Here is a 20,143-nt window from a genome sequence, read left to right on the forward strand (position 1 = left end):
GAGTACAATAAGGCCTCTCAAGCTATAATGTCTAAACTACTCTACTAAGACAGGAAAGTAATTCATTAGTGTAACTAAAACAGACCTACTATTCAAAATTAAGTCTCCACCATACATAGCTCATGTTAATTTGAAAGCAAGGCTATAACAAACTTGAAGACCTACCTTCAGATGGTATATCTGTTCTTCTGTATCCAAATCTATACATTTTGTTGATTTCTTCACAGACATGACAGAAAGTCCAACATCAATACAGCCATGAAGCTTCCCTCTTTCTATCTGCAAAAAAGGTAAAAATAATAGAATCACTCCAGAATAAAGCAAAAGGATAGACATTACCTGCTGAAACCATCATTTCCCTCCCTTCAACCTACTGTTTAGAACCACTGAAACTCCTTCCCATTGCCAACTATGTGGAATTGTTGTCTTTTTGGTTAGTGTTTTTTACTCCCTAATGGCCTTAAAGGGTTTCATGTTACTTACATCAGCGAGGCATTTAGAATACTTCAAAATCCCTCTGTCCAAAAAGAAGTATCTCTGTAATCAGAAATGCAGAGAATTAAAAACAAACAAAGCAGCCCCCAAAACCCCTACCCCACCCGCCCTAGAATGCTGTCTCTGCGCTTAAGCAACTTTTTTGACACAAAACCACACCAAGCATGCCCCACTCACATGACATCAGGCTTTTAGATACATATTCATCTCTCACCTTGTGCCAGCCCTTCAAAGGCCATTTCCTCTTTTTCAACAAGCAGCCCTCCTGCTTCTGTGGCTCCTGGGTACAATTCATCGCCCCTCGGAGTCCTTCTACAATCTCCCAGCTGTCCTGTTTAAACAGAAAATCCAGATGCAGAAAATGTAGATCTTTTTTTCTTCCAAAGAACAGAATTGTTAAGAGAGATTCAAGAGGAAGAGGACTGTAAGTAAAAAACCAAACCCAAATAATTTAACTGTAGACCCATCTCTACACTTTGTTATGCATTTTCAGAGAGAATAGAATAGACCAGACCAGGTTGGAAGAGACCTTCGAGATCATCGTGTCCAACCTATCATCTAACACCATCTAATCAATTAAACCATGGCACCAAGCACCCCATCAAGTCTCCTCCTAAACACTGCCAATGATGGTGACTCCACCACCTCCCTGGGCAGCACATTCCAAAGGCCAATCACTCTCTCTATGAAGAATTTCTTCCTGACATCCAGTCTAAACCTCCCCTGGCACAGCTTGAGACTGTGTCCTCTTGTTCTGGTGTTGGTTGCCTGGGAGAAGAGACCAGCCCCCAATCTGGCTACAACCTCCCTTCAGGTAGTTGTAGAGAGCAATAAGGTCTCCCCTGAGCCTCCTCTTCTCCAGGCTAAGCAACCCCAGCTCCCTCAGCCTCTCCTCATAGGGCTTGTGTTCCAAGCCCCTCACCAACTTCGTTGCCCTCCTCTGGACACACTCCAGCAAGTCAACATCTTTCCTAAACTGAGGGGCCCAGAACTAGACACAGCACTCAAGTTGTGACCTAACCAGTGTCGAGTACAGGGGCACAATGACCTCCCTGCTCCTGCTGGCCACTCTGTTCCTGATGCAGGCCAGGATGCCATTGGCCTTCTTGGCCACCTGGGCACACTGCTGGCTCATGTTCAGCCTACTGTCACCAGTAACCCCAGGTCCCTCTCTGCCTGGCTGCTCTCCAGCCACTCTGACCCCAGCAAAGATGGGAGAGATGAGACTCCTTTTTCTTTTTACTTTGATAGAAACACATATTAAACAAAACATTGGAGTTATGATACCATCCTTCTTAGAATATACTTACCAGAATTTTATGTGTATATTTTTGTGTGCATACCTACAGTGGCTGTCCACAGCCTAGTCACAGTTTAACATGGAAACCCCTCTGATATCAGAGGCATAAATGGCCAGAGCTAAAAGGACTTTTTGGAGGTTCTGAAGCAGAAATAAAAGACACTGAAAATTAAAAACTCTCTAAAACTCTTTTGCCCACATTCAGTAAGTCGTGGTTTGGGGTTTGGTGTAAATTATAGCCTTCCTAATGGAAAAATAATAGAAGAAAACACAAACAAATTCAAAAGCCAGGGAAGTAACACAAGTACTATGAGGAATGCGACATAAAGGGAGAGTATAAGGAAAAATAAACCCCACCCTTCATCAGATACACTTCTAATTAAGAATTCCTGGTGGCAAAAGAGAGAGATCCTCTTTTAAAGGAAAGACCCTGCAGCAGCCTAACAGAGAAGTAGTATTTTTACAGTTTTTCATAGTATTCTTACAGTTTTTAGTTATTAAATAGAATACATAGAATAAACCAGGTTGGAAGAGACCTTCAAGATCATCATGTCCAACCCATCAACCAATCCAACACCACCTAAACAACTAACCCACGGCACCAAGCACCCCATCAAGTCTTCTCCTGAAAACCTCCAGTGATGGCGACTCCACCACCTCCCCAGGCAGCCCATTCCAATGTGCAATCACTCTTTCTGTACAGAACTTTTTCCTAACATCCAGCCTGAACCTCCCCTGGTGCAGCCTGAGACTGTGTCCTCTTGTTCTGGTACTGGCCGCCTGGGAGAAGAGACCAACATCCGTCTGTCTACAACCTCCCTTCAGGTAGTTGTAGAGAGTAATAAGGTCACCCCTGAGTCTTCTCTTCTCCAGGCTAAGCAACCCCAGCTCCCTCAGCCTCTCCTCGTAGGGCTTATGTTCCAAAGCCCTCACCAACTTTGTTGCTCTTCTCTGGACTCGTTCCAGCAAGTCAACCTCCTTCCTAAACTGAGGGGCCCAGAACTGGACACAGTACTCGAGGTGCGGCCTAAGCAGTGCTAATACTTGCTAATGCCAGTGCAACATGAGCTCCTATAGGATCTGACAGATCTAGAATTATGAACAGGAAATGGCATGTGCTGGTACCATCACCACATGTTTGAAAAAGACAAAGAATGCTTTAACATACAGAATTTAATGACAAGGAAAAAAAAAGGACTAGTATAAAACACTTTGGAAAAACAGAACTATGTCAGGTACTTAAAAATACAGACTGACTAAAACAGAAATGGAAAAAAAAACTACCCAAACACACAAATATCAGCAAAGGTGCCAGTTGTGCTCATTTATGCATCTCCACAACCCTTAACATCCATCCCTAGAAACCAAATTACAGCAGGTAATGTGCTCATTACCCAAGTAACAAGGCATAACAGCAAAGCATATTAGAAAAGGTAGTCATTAAAGGGCTTGAGGAAGGTGATCTTTTATTCCACCACATTACTGGCAGCACTCCACTATTTCATTGTTTTCCTTGCACTGCACTTTATGGAACAAACTGGAAAGCTGCTTTGCTTCCCTGACTTGAGTTCATTCTGCCAGCGCTCACCACAGCACAAGCTGCAATAAGAAGAAATGTGGGGGATGAGCAGCTCCAGTCCACCAACATCCTACAGATCTACTACCTGAAGGTCAGTAGAAAAAGCACACATTTTGTGCCCCTACAGCTCTGGGTTTTATCCTTGTCAGTTTTGTAACAAATGCCTTCTTTACTCCCTCCAGGTTGAGGGATATTTTTAGGGATACTTAGATGCCATTATTTCTAACCAACAATAAAGAAATCATATTTTTTCCTGTTGAAAACCTGCAGTTACACTCCATAGTATTTAGTATTTATTTTTACTCCTCTGAAACTCACATAAAATCATCAACAATCATGAACCCTTTCCTTCTTTGTGGTAAATTACTATGATTATAGATCAGGCAACAGAGCAGTTCCACATGGAAATCATAAGTCAGTGGGCTGAGAGCAGAAGGCCTCCTGGGTTGTCTCCTAGAAACATCAGACTAACACTAGCTGCAGAAACACTCTGCTGCTAGAGTCCCACGACACTGGGCTTTCACAGAGTGAAGCTGGCAGAGAATGAACCAGAGAACCAGCTTGTGCCTGCAGAAGGACAGTTAGCTGGAGCTAACAGCTATTCAAGTACAAAGGCAGTTCTAAGACTCCACAATTAAAGACTTTTTCTACCTTTTTGGTTTTCCTTTTTGACAGAACATTCCAGTCTACAACCTTGGCTTGGAAGTCAAAAGAAATGATGTTTCACCACCTCTTTTGCCTTCAATGTAGATATCATACCAGGTCTCTATAATGCTTTCCATAGTAGTCTTGGGTTTAACTTTCCTATTAAAGGTTATTTATTACCCTCATAATCACAGGGATTGGTGCTGTTACAATGACAGCAAGCAGCCTCTTTAAATAAGATCAAATAGAGTATAATGCTACAATTTACATTAACTGAGTAACAGCTGAACTTACTGCTGCTTAAATGACCACATGTGGGTAAAATCTCATCTCCTTAGATTGTATGATCTATTTAATGAGCCAATAAAAAAAGGCAAATGATGCTAACATTAGCCATTTTCAAATTAGAGACCTGGATAAATGTAAGCATTAAAAGCTAGAAAGCTGACAGGACTAGTGAGAGAGAATTCTAATTAAGAAAAGGATCACCTGTGACATTAAGAAAAATATTGTGTTCATATTTGTTTCTTTAAATTAGCCAGAAGAGCTAAAAAGCTGTTTTGCCTGATTACCAGCCAAGCAATTTCCCTTATCTGCTGAAATACATTAACTGCAGCTCCCAAACACGTAACTTTTCCACTGATAATTAATCTGATAGCAATCAAGGCTGGTGAAGAGTAGGCTCTTTTCAACATTCTAGTGTTATACCTAATAAAACAGCTTTCTTGAACTTTAGACCAAGTTCTCACAGCCTTTAGTTAAGCTTAAACACAGTGTATGGTTGATAGAATGGTCTGGTTGCAGGAGACAAGCAGAAATTTGAGTACAGTCAAGGAAAACACAAGACTCCAGATTAATCTTTCTGTAAGGAAATTTTGTCTGTGGCTCTCCTTGTCCAGACACAAGGTGTCTCCCACATCCTGCAGGAGAGCCACATTTTTCACTGCTCTTCAGGTCTGTGAAGTGGCCAAGAATGTGCTTCCACAACTAAAAAATGTGAAAATGGCAAGGAAAGCTGAAGTGGAAGCACTTCTTCCCAACGAGCAGGCCCAGGGGCTTGCCCAATCTCAGATGGTGAAAGCAGGTGTCCTACTCACGTTTCTGCCCTGGGAACCTCACATTTCAATTGCAAACTTTATGTAAAGGTAGCTTTGCTGAATTAGAAATGGATACTTCCAAAAACATAAGAATGTTTAACCAACTCAGTTAACCCAAGAAAAAGCAAGGAACAGCTCAGGCAACCAACAGTTTGGTGACCACCTGGATACATGCAAGGTACAAAGCTTCAGTAACAGCACTTGCTCCTCTTGCACATACATCTATGCAGAAGACACCAATCTTTCCCACCTGAACCACTGAACACCCACATTTTTCAAAAGTCTGCTGCTGTGACTGGCTTTGGATCCATTTGCTCCTAACACAGATCCTACAGACTCTTAATTGTTGCTTTGTTTTGCAAGACATCTGACACCTCATTTGATGAGGAAAAAGCATCAGTTGGCTACTGCTGGGAGCAGCTGCAGAAGCAAAAGAAAACTGCTTCCTCTCTGAAATTAAGGTAAATGAATCAGACTGGTTGGTTATCAGCTGTTTCTTATCTGTCTGAAATAGCAGAGGAGTAAACTGGCGACACTTGATTTCCTGGAAGCATTCAGATTATGCTGTATTTTGCTGAACCTTATACCAAAAGGGGGAACAGAAAGAGATACCCTAAACCACAGCACTAAAAACAAACAACAAAACCACCACCATCCTCCCCAACTCCCCACTCATTATGGGCCAATATCTGCACAAAATTATCAACACTGCTTTTGCTACCAAGGCAGAAACTTCACTCAAGGTTGAGGGAGGAAGATATTAGAATAGAACAAACCAGGTTGGAAGAGACCTTCAAGATCATTGAGTCCAACCTATCATCCAACACCACCCAACCAACTAAACCATGCATCCAAGCACCCTATCAAGTCTCCTCCTGAACACCTCCAGTGATGGTGACTCCACCACCTCCTCGGGCAGCCCATTCCAATGGGCAATCACGCTCTCTGTGTAAAAATTCCTCCTAACATCCAGCCTAAACCTCCCCTGGTACAGCTTGAGACTGTGTCCTCTTGTTCTGGTGTTGGTAGCCTGGGAGAAGAGATCAACCCCTTCCTGGCTACAACCTCCCTTTAGGTAGTTGTAGAGAGCAATAAGGTCATCCTTGAGTCTCCTCTTCTCCATACTAAGCAACCCCAGCTCCCTCAGCCTCTCCTCATAGGGCTTGTGTTCCAAACCCCTCACCAACTTTGTTGCTCTTCTCTGGACTTGTTCTAGCAGGTCAACATCCTTCCTAAACTGAGGGGCCCAGAACTGGACACAGGACTCAAGGTGTGGCCTAACCAGTGCAGAGTACAGGGGGAGAATGACCTCCCTGTTCCTGCTGGCCACACTGTTCCTGATGCAGGCCAGGATGCCATTGGCCCTCCTGGCTGCCTGGGCACACTGCAGGCTCATGTTCAGCCTACCATCAACCAGTACCCCCAGGTCCCTCTCTGCCTGGCCGCTCTCCAGCCACTCTGACCCCAGCCTGTAGCTCTGCATGGGGTTGTTGTGGCCAGTGTGCAGAACCCGGCACTTGGATGTGTTAAATCTCATGCCGTTGGACTCTGCCCATCTGTCCAGCCTGTCGAGGTCCCTCTGCAAAGCCCCTCTACCCTCCAGCAGACCAACACCTGCCCCCAGCTTATTTTGCTTTTCTCAGATTCAGAGGTGCTCATTTGAGATCAGCCCTGGAAATTTACCCTGTAGTTGCTTCTTGGCTTACATTTGCTCTGTGGCTTAAAGAACAAGCAAGCAAACAAAAAAAACCCCAAACACATACCCATTGGTCTTCAGAGGTAAGTCTGCCATTAGGTAGCCATAGCCATTTTAAAAAGCTTATTTAATGAAATAAAAGCATCCTAATTTTCTGAAATATTCTGTGTCATACAGCACCTCAAGGTGAATTACTCCAGGAGAAAGAATGAAGTAATGAGTTTGAAAGGCTTTCAGAGCAATGCTTGCGCTTGCAGCAAACTGAACAAAACAGATGACAGTGCCAGACTTTCTTCCAGCGTAAAACGCAGTCAGTTGTACCAAATATTTTAAAGTGCTAAAAATAGAAACCCTCTTGTTGGAGGATAAGAGTTGGCATCAGCTGCAACTAAAGCGTTTGTTACGGTTCATAAAGTTGGCAGAAATGATTTAATTTTCTTTTCTAGAACACGAGGGTTTTTAAGCAGCTCTTCTAACACAAAGCTTTCCCCTACTGAATCTATTTTAGAAGTTAGTTAACGCATCAGGCTTTAAAGTTACTGCCACGATATACCTTCTTCAGATCACAGGGCATTTTAAACTTAAACATGATCAGCAATAGTTTTCCTTCTTCACAAAGCACAGCCTGAGTTGTGGCTTTGTGGAAGAGATTCCTCTCCACGACCAGAGGAGAAGAAAGCAAAAAAACATGGGATGTGGCAGTACCCTCCAACCTGCTATGAGGCTTCAAGCTGAAAGTGAATTTAGTGGAACAGGATTAACTGTTAACATCTTCAGTTCACACTGCAAATATGTTGCATCTGGCAGAAAAAGTGCAGCAGATTTAGTACAGGAAGGAGTAGGCTTCTCCAGTTTCTGCAGCCTTGCTTCAGCCAGTTCTTTTTTTGGCACAGTGGCCCATCTTCTGCACAGGAATCTACCTGTGATTTACACCACTAACACACTCTGCTGTGCAAGAAAAAATAACCAAATGTTAGCAGGAACAGCAGACCTGTACTACAGGGGTTCCAGGGGTTCCATATCCCAGCTTATGATTTGCAGTGAGTGCATACAGTATCACAGTATCACTGAGGTTGGAAGAGACCTCAAAGATCGAGTCCAACCTGTCACCACAGACCTCAGGACTAAACCATGGCACCCAGTGCCACATATCTTGAACACCTCCAGGGATGGTGACTCCACCACCTCCCTGGGCAGCCCATTCCAATCATGAATGACGCTCTCAGTGAAGAACTTTCTCCTCACCTCGAGCCTAAACTTCCCCTGGCACAGCTTGAGACAGTGTCCTTGTGTTCTGGTGCTGGTTGCTAGAGAGAAGAGACCAACCCCTTCCTGTCTACAACCACCTTTTCAGGTAGTTGTAGAGAGCAATGAGGTCACCCCTGAGCCTCCTCTTCTCCAGGCTAAACAATCCCAGCTCCCTCAGCCTCTCCTCATAGGGCTGTGCTCAAGGCCTCTCACCAGCCTTGTTGCCCTTCTCTGGACACGTTCAAGTGTCTCGATGTCCTTCTTAAACTGAGGGGCCCAGAACTGGACACAGTACTCAAGGTGCAGCCTAACCAATGCAGAGTACAGGGGCACAATGACCTCCCTGCTCCTGCTGGCCACACTATTCCTAATGCACTCCAGGATGCCATTGGCCTTCTTGGCCACCTGGGCACACTGCTGGCTCATGTTTAGCTGGCTGTCAATCAGCACCCCCCCCCAGGTCCCTCTCTGTTCAGGAGCTCTCAAAGGGAGAGCAAGGGAATCTCTGCCTCGGGAATTGGAAAGACTCAAAACTCAGATCCCACTATTCTGGGGGTAAAAAAACCAAATGAACTGTCCCTGCACGTTTCAGAGTAAAGAACTGCTGCTTTAGATCAGCAGCACAGATTAAAACGCCTGTCAGGCAGATCTGTCATTAACCTGGAAACAAGCCAAGCTCTGAAGGTCCCCGAGTTTGCACAGAGTATTTGGCACAGAATATTTCAGAAAATCAGAACGCTTTTATTTCATTAGATAATTTTTTTTTACATGGCTATGGTTACCTAATGGCAGACTTCTCTCTGAAGACCAATGTGTATGTGTTTGGGGCCTTTTTTTTTTGTTTGTTTGCATTTTCTTTAAGCCACAGAGCAAATGTTAAGTTTCAAACTCCTCCTCAAAGGAGGAGTTTGAAGAAGTCCTTCATAGAATTGTAAAATGAAGGGAAAAATATCAAAATGATTGCACTTCCCTCTCCAATCTGCACAGCATGTAGCAAGATTATTTAAACTTTCAGGATCCTATTCACTCTAACTGATAATATTACTACAACAAAGAAGTAGCAGTAGCAGTGTTACATCAGACTCTTCTACCAGGGTTTTGCAGAATTAGATAACAAAATTCTGTGTTACTTTTTAATACTAGGATATTTTTAGCAGATCTATAGAACTGTTCACATTGTTGCTGTTTTCATAGCAGAGCACCTGACATGCAGATGAAGAGGGTTAAATTAAATCCAAGATGGTGGCAGGACTCGTCCTCAGTGTTGGCAGCCTGAGGTAGGTTGATACTAGTAAGGACAGACTGCAGAGCTCAAATTTACCAATACCAGAGTCTGAATGAGAAAAGAAGCAATGAAAGCTAGAAACAAAATTACTTGATGAGGTGTGACAAGAAGTCCACCATGAGAAGGGGTGAGCAAAAGAACAGGACACAAGGAAGATCTTACCATCCTCACTGCCCAGATCTCACTATCCCCACTGCATACTGCATGGGGTATTTAAATTTGTTTTTCCCAGCAGAACAGTTTGTTCTGTAAACTGTAAGACAACTTCAAAGACCACCAAATTGGAGATTGACAGGATGACATTAAACTTGACTGAATTATTCCTTTTCTCCAAAGAAAGCAGGTGAGGGGAAAAAAAAGGGTAAGAAGTAGGACCCACTAACAATAGTAGCAAAAGCCTGAGCTAGCCAGCAGATTTGGTCATGTTACATGGCAGTAAAGGAGGTTCTTGCAGAAACTGCTTATGTGCAGCCAGGGTTGGTTATACTGCCTGTGTAACACACCACTGGACTTAGTCATGCTCAGATAGATCTTATTATTTAAATATGACATGATAATCCTTGATAGACATGAACTGTTGGAACAAACAATACCAAAATGTTTTAAATTACACTTTATACTGCAGGAAAATAACAAGGAACACTTAAAGCAAGGATTTCTTGGCTAAGTACATTGGAAATGCACAGCATTTCTTACAAGCTCAGCTCTTTAAAAATCATAAATTGTTCAGAGATTTGTCTGCCTTGCAAATTGTAGGTACGGGGCCAGAAGCCCTAGAAAAGCAGGTGCTATTTCAAAACACAGCTGAGGTCTCCAAAGCTTTTGGGGGATTGGGATGTTCAATGCTCAATTCCAATTAAAATTTCAACCTGATGCCACTTCAAGAACTCCAGTAAGCCATCATTTGTAGGAATAAAAGTTTATCACGAGAATATTGCTTTTGATTTGGCAAGCATGGACTGAGTTGGCTTAACCTTAAATTCTCGGTGTGGCTACAGGCCAATATTTCTTGCCTACAAACAAAAGCCACGGTCAGCAGTCTCACTCATCAGGTACAAAGACTTGCAGATGTGTCTTTTAAAACTGTAAGATTTAAAGAACAGCAGCACCTCTGCAGAAAACAAAGCATCCTTGGTGTTGTGCACCCATATACATGCTACACAGATGTTTATTTTTCGCAACGCCGGTCCTACAGCAACAACCAGCACACACAGGCTTTCACAGGCACTTTTGCATTGGCAAAGAGGATCTATGGCAAGTTTCAGAAAAATGGGATCTCTTTCACACATGCACATATACCTTCCCCTGGATACCTGAAATAAGCAGAGCAGTTATACAATAATGTACCACGTAGGTGGTGTCTCACCGGGAAAATTTGGGATTTCAGGGTCAATCCACTGAGACCAAGATGCTACAGCAGCAATGTTTTACTATTAAGACTCCATGTATACAAGGTGATCAAAAACTTAAATTCACTTTTAACAGTCCAGTTTTACAATTACCTGATATTCAGTAATGTGTTTACTGCATTTGACTCAAACCAAGATGCTGCTACCAACAGAAAATGAGAGATTAAGGCGAACAAAGAAATGATTCAATGAAAAAAAGCAACAGGAAAACAGAATCTAAGAGATCTGCTGATATGCAAGGGCAAATGTAACTGCCTCTCCTCGTAATGCTTTCAGTTTGGTTAAAAAAAGTTTGCATTACCTGTCGACTTCCCTGCTTGGAGGAGCAGCTGCTTGTACTTCTTGAAGGAGACAGCATTTTCTGCGACACACCAAAGCTTTTTTCTTCACTCATGATGCCAAACCATTTGTTTCACATAAGCTTACTTTAGAACACCATTACAGAGTAATTAAGAAAATGTGTTGGAAGACTGCTGAGAGAAGTGCAGAACTCGTCCTTCACCCAAAGGCAGTCCAGTGGCATGATTTGCATCCCATGGAGATTCCTAAGAGAAAAGAGAAAAACAAAAAAGCCAAGTTATGAGATGATGTCTCTTAGTGCCATCCTGCAGAATGAATCCTAATAAAGCCTTTGGTAATACAACTCACTGCATTACTGTACATCATTACAAATTAATCACTCACTTTAGTTTTTCAAGCCTTGAACAGGAACAACATGAATTTGGGATCCTAAATATGCGCTTTAATTGCCACTATTTATTCAGAGGACAAAGTGCATCTTTTAATTCACTTGGTTGGGGTTTTTTTTTGTTGTTATTTTTTAAACCCATACACAGAGTATAATAAATGCCTATATCAAATAGACCCCAAATAGCCTCAAAATGAGAAGCAAGCATTGAATAAAATGCCTCACAAAAAGGACAGCGAATTAAGCATGGCTTCAGGTTGTAAGGGAAAGAAAAATACCTACAGACATCTATAGAATGAAAAGAGCAGTACATAAAAATAGTGAGCATGCAAACTCAGCTGCCTACAGCTGTGCGCAGCCACTTTTACCTGCAATCAGAAAGTTGTAACTCTTGTCACCATCAGTTGCCTCAGTCAGTTACTGGAAGAATAATTAACAGTCTGTTTAATAACAGTTCTGTTTGCAGCATATGCAAATAAAAGCCATGCCAGGAACTCCCAGTGACGGCTTTCCAGTGTGGGCAAGAGTCGTCATGGTAACTGCATTTATTTATTTATTTATTTATTACAACCACACAGAGGACACAACAAAAGGATGGTGCTTTCCAAAACTTGGAGTGGTGGTGGTGGCAGTTTTATAAGCTGTGTGTCATTTCAGAGTTTATTGCCTCGGGAAAGGAATGTGCACGTTAAGAGGAGGGGAAGGACCGCCTCTGAGGAAAGTAAAGAAGTTTCGACAGAGAGAAGGAAAATTCCATTGCCAGAAAGGGGAGGCACTACTTCACAATCCCCTCACTTGCACTGTCATAACAGCCCTGAAATGGGATCACTGGCTGTTGAAGTTTGCCATTCATTTTCACTTGAAGAGGCTTAAAAGCTCTGGGAGAAGCAGCATTTTCAGATCCCTATAAAACACAATTTATGACTTTTTTTTTTCCCCCCACAAAACCACACACACCACAAACAAACCAACCCCATTAAAAACAAACCACCAACCAAAACCCACACAAATAAACTAAGTGGAATGTTTAAGATAATACAGAAAACCTCTCTCTACTAGAGCCTGAAGCATCCAACTTCTGAATGGAGACCTTTTCCAATCCACAGCACCTCTTTAGCATTATAGTTTTCTGCAACATTTCAACTAACATGCCCTCTTTCCACCTGAAACAAGGTTTCTTTTCATGGCGTATACCTCACCTAGTCAGAAATATTCAGTTACCCCCCGAGAAGATCTGTGCTCAGCAAAAGTAATGAAACAGCCCCAGTATTCCAATGTCAAGTGAGAAAGTGAGCTCTGCTGAGGCTCTTTCAACAGTGAGTCAGCTTGGCAATTATTTCTGGAAACCATCAGACAGGTACAAGGTGAGAAAGAACAATGCAGGAGCTGAAGAAAATCAGAACAGCACAGCAATGTGATAGCAAGGTCTGAACTGGGCCTAGCACGTGAGTTTTAGACTGAAATTACTGTTGAGATTAGCAGTAGTGGGCTTTGTAGAAGGTATAGTCACTTCCTATCCAGAAGATAAATTTATATGTCAATTCATTAAGAATTAGCACTTCTAACACATCTATATTTAGCTCTCTCCATGAAGGTTTTTAAGAGCAAGTATGAAGTGTACCTTTCTTAGTTTCAAGATGTATTTGGTGAAAGCATTTGATAACATCTCTATTAACAAGCAGAGGTCAAATATTCACAGTAGGGATGGAAACATGCTTCCTGCAAACTCATTGTACAGATTCACACTTGAAAAGCACTGTGCAGCAAGTGCTTTACTATTTTTTTTAGCGCACTGCTTGCTCAGATAACAGACAGAGAGGTCCTAAAGTATTTTACATAGAATAAACCATGTTGGAAGAGACTTTCAAGATCATCGTGTCCAACCCATCAACCAATCCAACCCACCTAAACAACTAACCCATGGCACCAAGCACCCCATCAAGTCTCCTCCTGAACACCTTCAATGATGGTGACTCCACCACCTCCCCTGGCAGCCCATTCCAATGGGCAATCACTCTCTCTGTATAGAACTTCTTCCTAACATCCAACCTAACCCTCCCCTGGCACAGCCTGAGACTGTGTCCTCTTGTTCTGGTACTGGCTGCCTGGGAGAAGAGACCAACATCTGCCTGTCTACAACCTCCCTTCAGGTAGTTGTAGAGAGTAATAAGGTCACCCCTGAGTCTCCTCTTCTCCAGGCTAAGCAACCCCAGCTCCCTCAGCCTCTCCTCATAGGGCTGTGTTCCAAACCCCTCACCAACTTTGTTGCCCTTCTCTGGACTCGTTCCAGCAAGTCAACATCCTTCCTAAACTGAAGGGCCCAGAACTGGACACAGTACTGCTTCCAGAATTGGGCTTTTGCATTTTCCCTTATTGCTTCAAATTCACTAAATGGGATGAACAAAAGGCTTCTGTTACCATCCCTGAAGGAGGTAGGAGTGAAATGTGCCTTCTGCCCGAAGTGGTTTATTATTACTGGGTTTTGGTGTTTCCTAGTAATTTAACTTATTTCCTTGAATATTCCAGACCTGAACATGAAAGTATATGTGAATAATGAACATGGCCCAAACTCATCTGTGGTTGCCCTTCAACAATAATCCACTTATTATTTCAAGAAGGTGGAAGAATACAGCTCCTACATTTCAAGCTGAGTCTCATGTTCTGGCTGTCAGCAGCAGTGACAAGGCCCCTCTAGGGTGACTGATATTTTAGACTACCTGTGGAACTTAAGGTTACTAGGTATAAGAGCAACTACAACTTTAAGGCAGGCCTAAAAAATCATTGTAATGCTAACCAAGCTAAGATTGCAGCTAAAATTGATGTTTTGAGGTCATCAAGATCAATTTGCTTCAGGTTCCATACGTTCTGCTCCTCCCCATGCCACAGGACGGCCTCGAAGCTGTGGTTTTTCCCACCTTTCTTCTGGAGCACACAGTGCCACTACTCTGGTCTACTTAAAAAGACAAATAGAGGTGTGAGGCTGAGGCAGATCCAAATAAATCCAGGACAGGGTTTTTTCGCAGGTGCTAAGTATTGGCCTACTTCTTCACTATCAAGTCAACAGCTGCAAAAGTAGGCCAAGAGTGCTTTCACAAATGACCTCGCCAGGTGCATTTTAAAGAATTAAGAAAACATGAGTAGCAAATATTATTTATAGCTACTACCCACCAAACCCATGAAAAGCACTTATCTCTGGCTTATGTGTTACTAAAAGCCTTATCATTCTGCATCAATTAAATCTAAACACGATATGTACAACAGGAAAACCTTTTTTTCCCCCCATTAAAAAGTACCATCCAGAGCAGTCCTCCAAACCTTTAAAATTGCATGAGTTCAAAGCAAACTCTCAGCATCACAATTCTCCTCTGCCAACCCTCCAAGCAACAAACTTACAGCAAAATCTGACTTTGTCCACGTCTCTCAAAAGCACAAAGACAGAAATTCAGAAGGAAAAAAACCGACCAACCAAAACAAAAAATTCACACTGGAAGCTGCAGTTAAAAAAAAAAACAAAACAAGTCATCAACATTATGCAATTCTTTTTGTTATGGCTTTGGAAGGAAAACAAAGTTTTAACAGCTGCTTCAGAGCTGATTCAGCAGCGAAAGAACACTGCAGAGAGAGCAGCAAAACTGGAAGCGCGCATCTCGTTCTATAACTGTAGTCAATTACGGTTTTGTGGGTAGAGAATAGGAACAGCAGAAAGCCTGATGAGAGTCATGTGGGCACAGCAGGAACGGGACTGAGCCATCCAAATCAGAGCTGCAAGCAACACTGAGTGACTTTGACAGAATTAAATCTGTGCTGAAACCTTCGCTCCGCAGCTATTGTTAAATTGCGTTCACTCACGCCTCCCCCAAGTATTGCTTTCATGGCTTCCTCTTCAAGTTGTCAGCTTTAACCTATACCAGTGTCTCATCTGGCTCAACAGAAGAAAGAATTATTTACAGACTACAAATATGCCACATGCAACTATTGGAGATGTCTTTTCCAGGCAGGTATTTGCTGTTCCTGAAGTACCATAAGATTCATACTGTTGAAAGCAAAACCACGCAAACATTGTCCTGCTTACAGAAGAGAACCTGCAGAAACAAACCAGAAATAGTTTAAAGCAACTAGAGCTCTTAAAACTGCATCTGAAAGCAAAAGTTCAAACAGCTTAGGGAGGCTAATAATGACAGAGGTAGTTCAGAACTATCTTCCAGCATGTGGTGGTTTTAGGCTGTGCCTTTAAAATTTTGCTACAGATTTTAAGCAGAAAGGTAGAAAAATATAAATAAATCACTATTGGCTGTAAAAAGGACAACAAAAGACTATTCCAAACAAATTCACTGGGTAAATACCTAGAATAAGATGAGCTGTACCATAACAATTCTTCCTTTTTCTTTTCTCTTCTGATCTCTGGCTGGTTTTGCTTTGCTTGGGAGAGAATGTGCTTTTGGCTGGCCTTGGCTAAGTCTAACTTCTCTGCTCCTTTCTCTTGTCCCTTTTGTACAGGGAGGGAGAAGCTAGTAGCTTCCCCTGGTCCTTAGCCAGGGGGATCCTTGTGCTGTTTATTAACTGTAAATATCTGTATAATATTGTAAATACTGTGTAATTCGTACATATTCATTGCATTCCATTGTAGAGTGTAGTTTTTGCTTGTGAACACAGCTTCATTTGCTTCTAACTGAGTTGTTTTGGCAAAGTTAATGTTGGGGGGAAGCTTCAACCCACCACACAGCAGGTAGGTGCTGTCTCTTCACATCATCCAATTCACAACCTCTTTTGAGCAGACTGCCTTCATTAGTCACAGACACATACTATTCTCCAAAGTAGTCTGTGATGCAAAGAAACAGTTCCATCTAGCCTACCTCCTTAACGAGGCTATTGCAGTAACTAAGTAATGCTATTTCAGTGACCCAAAAGAGAGAAAAAAAATGTAGTTCAAACCAAACTCCCCTGTCTAATGAAGAGAAACACACTGTGGAAAAGGCAAAAAGCTAGACAAACCACAGACAGATTCATAGAAGACCAGGTTGGAAGAGACTCAAGAATCATCTAGTCCAACCTTTCCAGGATAAGAGTATAGTTTAAATGAGCTGGCCCAGCACTCTGTCAAGCTGGGCCTTAGAATTGTCTGATGTAGGGAAATCCACTACCTCCCTTGGGAGTTTATTCCCATGTCTAATAGAATAGTGAAAAAAATGTTTTCTGGCACCCAGTCCAAATCTCCCCAGTAGCAACTTGTGCTCATTACCCCTTGTGACTCCTTGTAAAAAGGGAGTCTCCCTCCTCATGATAGCAGCCCTTTATGTACTTGTATATGGTTATGAGGTCTCCCCTAAGCCATCTCTTCTCAAGGCTGAACAAACTCGGTTCTCTCAGCCTTTCTTCATGTGACAGGTCTGCCAGTCCTCTGATCATTCCTGTGACTCTTCTCTGGACCCTTTCCAGCCTGACTGCATCCTTCTTGTATAGCTGGGACCAGAACTGTACCCACTACTCAAAGTGCAGCCTGACCAGCACTGACTAGAGTGGGAGAATAGAATGACATCTTTATCCCTGCTTGTGATACCCTTACTAATGCAACTCAGCATCCTGTTGGCTTTCTTTACCAGGGCACCACACTATTCACTCACAGTATCACAGAATCACTAAGGTTGGAAGAGACCTCGAAGATCATCGAGTCCAACCTGTCACCACAGACCTCATGACTAGACCATGGCACCAACTTGAACACCTCCAGGAATGCCAACTCCACCACCTCCCCGGGCAGCCCATTCCAATGGCAAACGACTCTCTCAGTGAAGAACTTTCTCCTCACCTCGAGCCTAAACTTTCCCTGGCACAGCTTGAGACTGTGTCCCCTTGTTCTGGTGCTGGTTGCTAGAGAGAAGAGACCAACTCTGTCCTGGCTACAACCACCCTTCAGGTAGTTGTAGAGAGCAATAAGGTCTCCCCTGAGCCTCCTCTTCTCCAGGCTAAACAATCCCAGCTCCCTCAGCCTCTCCTCATAGGGCTGTGCTCAAGGCCTCTCACCAGCCTCGTTGCCCTTCTCTGGACACGTTCTAGTGTCTCAATGTCCTTCTTAAACTGAGCGGCCCAGAACTGGACAACCAAGACACCCAGGTCCCTCTCCACAGTGCTGCTCTCAAGCCAGGAGGCTCCCAAGCTGAGCTGCATTCCTGGGTTATGTGTTCCCAGGGGCAAGACCTGACACTTGGTCTCATTAAACTTCATACAGTTCCTTCTTGCCCACTTGACCAACCTTTTAAGATCTTCCTGGAAGGTGGCTCTCCCTTGGGGGGATGTCAACTTCTCCACTTCTTTGTGTCATCAGCAAACTTCATCAGGGTGCTCTTAATTCCTATATCTAGCATACTGCATTTAATACTAGATTATTTTTCACATGTACTATTCATTACTTGATGCAAGAGAATCCTTTATGTTCCAGTGTACAGAAAGAGAAAAACAAACACAAAACACCCCACAAAACCCCTAGATACAATCAAGTAGAATATATGCCAAGAAAGACATGAAGGAAGAATGTTCTTGAACGTCTAGTCAGGCCCTATTGAAGCAAACAAAGTATCTGCTGTTTCACCAAATGTTAGGGCAAATAATTCAATTCTTATATGAGAAAAATCTGATATAAATATAGAAATAGGTCAATCAGCATCCTAAAATACAAGTATATACAACAGCACCACCTTTTCCTCACGTCCACCATGGAAACCGAGTATAATGCTGCATGCGACAATGATTCATTTTAAGTGTGCAACCCTGGCACTGTTTTCACCTCCCAGGAGATCTGTGACAGATCACACTTGTATAAAAATTTAAAAAATAATAAAAATTGCTGGTTATATATTCCAGATGTGTTAGAAACCTTGGTAACTAGGGATACAGAAAGTATGTTCAGTAATGGCTGTACCATTGCGGTAATTAGTCAGACATCATACCACCTTTGACACTCAACTTTTAATTGCAGTGGAGAATCCTAACTAATAGGACTGACCTAGCTCACAGTCAGGTCCTAAATAATTAATAATTCTCCTCCCTCCCCCATCCCTTTCAGAAAGAGCCTTGCCTAGGGACAGCCTGGCAGCTCAGGGCTCTCAAGCATGAGCTGCTGGACTGAGTGAGGTCCCATATGCCCCCCTGTCAGCTCTTGGCATGACTTAACACACTCAGCTGAGAAGCCAGGACATTGAAGCCATGCAGACCAGTTTGAGACCTGGTAACAAAGGGGTCAGCAGTCTCCCTGTCAAGAACATGGAGCAGAAAGTAACAGCTACTGAGCTGTGATCAAACCCTACACTGGGAGCACAAACACTGCATACAGCAGTGCTAACAAGTTTTACAGCCCTCCCTAGGTTCTGATAATAAAGCAGCAAGTTGGTTTGCACTGAAAGTGCTATTCGTCTAGAGAAGACCTCACAAGTGAGAAGATGAACGATGATCAGGCCACAGAAAAGTGAGAAAAACATACAATAATTTTCAGTAAAGAAACTAACAGGCACATGGGTATCATTTTACACCCTGTACTAAAAGCCTTGGAAAGACCCATCTGTCATTGGTAATGTCCCAGAGATGATAGGGCTGGAAATATTACTATCAGAGTTCTGGCACGAGCTTGGTTGCCTTTCATTTTCCTGCTATCTATTTCTATTTAAAGCTTTGCTTTGTTCACTGAAACAAAGATACTCCGCTATGCCCCGAGGCTTATTCCTTTTTAAAACTGCACTTGCTATCACTAAAAGGTTAGGGAAAATCATACTGGTTTTCCTAGGTTCTGTTTCGATAGGCACAATGTTAGTCCTGGAAATATCTGTCAGTCTGCCAGCATGTAGTAATTCAGGATCTGAAGACAGCACTGCCTGCACCTCCAGAAAAAAGACATCACTTTCCTGTCATATCATTGAAAACATCCATGTAACTTTGAACCAGACTGTCTCTTTGTGACCTGACAAGCTGCATAATGCTGTGAAATGCATAAATCTACTCAGCTGATGTCAAGCAATATATTTCATTAAATCAGCAAATATAGATTAACTAGGGGAAAGAAATCCAGAATCAATTGCTCAAGGTTCCAGGTAGAACAGCAAATAGGATTACTGGAAGAGTTTTGGCCCAGCAACTATCCTGACCAAAGTCTGAAGAACAAAAAACCATGGGGTGTATATGAACAGTAAACACAACACAAAGATCATTTCTCTCATGCAGGAAAGCTAGACATACTCATTAAAGAGCAGTAGGATTCCATAAGCCTGCCTTGTCCTCCTTGATACTGAGCTTTACTTTCTAGTAGAAAAGAAACCCACACAAAACAAAACCACAAACAAAACCAAAGCCCACAAACCAAAAATCTAGGCTCTCCCTCCCAGATACATGACAATTTCAGTGTAGAGAAAGGCATGTCATGCATATGTCACTGGATTTCTAAAAGAAAAAAAGTTAAAGGGGACAACACTTCCCTTTCAGAATGTTTAGTGCTTGTCCTTTATAAGGAGGCCTATTAGCTCAGAATTTAAATCTCATTAACTTTAATGACCATGGTAACAAGATTCAGCTCTTCCAAGGATACACTGAAATTTCTTTATGCACTTCATAAAGTGTAATAACCATGACTTATGAAAATGTCACATTTCTTTTTGATCAACTTAGTGTATCTTTAGAGGTTTCAGCCTGAAGTCCATTCCAGAACACCTTTTTCAGT

The 20,143-nt window shown here is 42.6% G+C and overlaps 1 protein-coding gene across 2 annotated transcripts in view; it reads right to left on the bottom strand.

Annotated features, from left to right (window-relative positions):
• The window catches only part of OSBPL3 (oxysterol binding protein like 3), a 46,519-nt gene extending 35,224 nt beyond the window's left edge, over positions 1 to 11,295 (bottom strand). For both annotated transcript variants that reach the window (XM_009908699.2, XM_009908697.2), the window contains exons 1-4: positions 11,056 to 11,295; positions 710 to 826; positions 484 to 537; positions 166 to 279 (exon numbers count right to left, since the gene is read on the bottom strand). In XM_009908699.2, coding sequence (XP_009907001.1) covers positions 166 to 279; positions 484 to 537; positions 710 to 826; positions 11,056 to 11,148 — 378 coding nt within the window. In that variant the 5' untranslated portion in view covers positions 11,149 to 11,295. The remainder of the gene's footprint in view (positions 1 to 165; positions 280 to 483; positions 538 to 709; positions 827 to 11,055) is intronic.
• Positions 11,296 to 20,143: the final 8,848 nt, after the last annotated feature.

Source organism: Dryobates pubescens, chromosome 4, assembly GCF_014839835.1.
Source record: "Dryobates pubescens isolate bDryPub1 chromosome 4, bDryPub1.pri, whole genome shotgun sequence".
NCBI lineage: Eukaryota > Metazoa > Chordata > Aves > Piciformes > Picidae > Dryobates > Dryobates pubescens.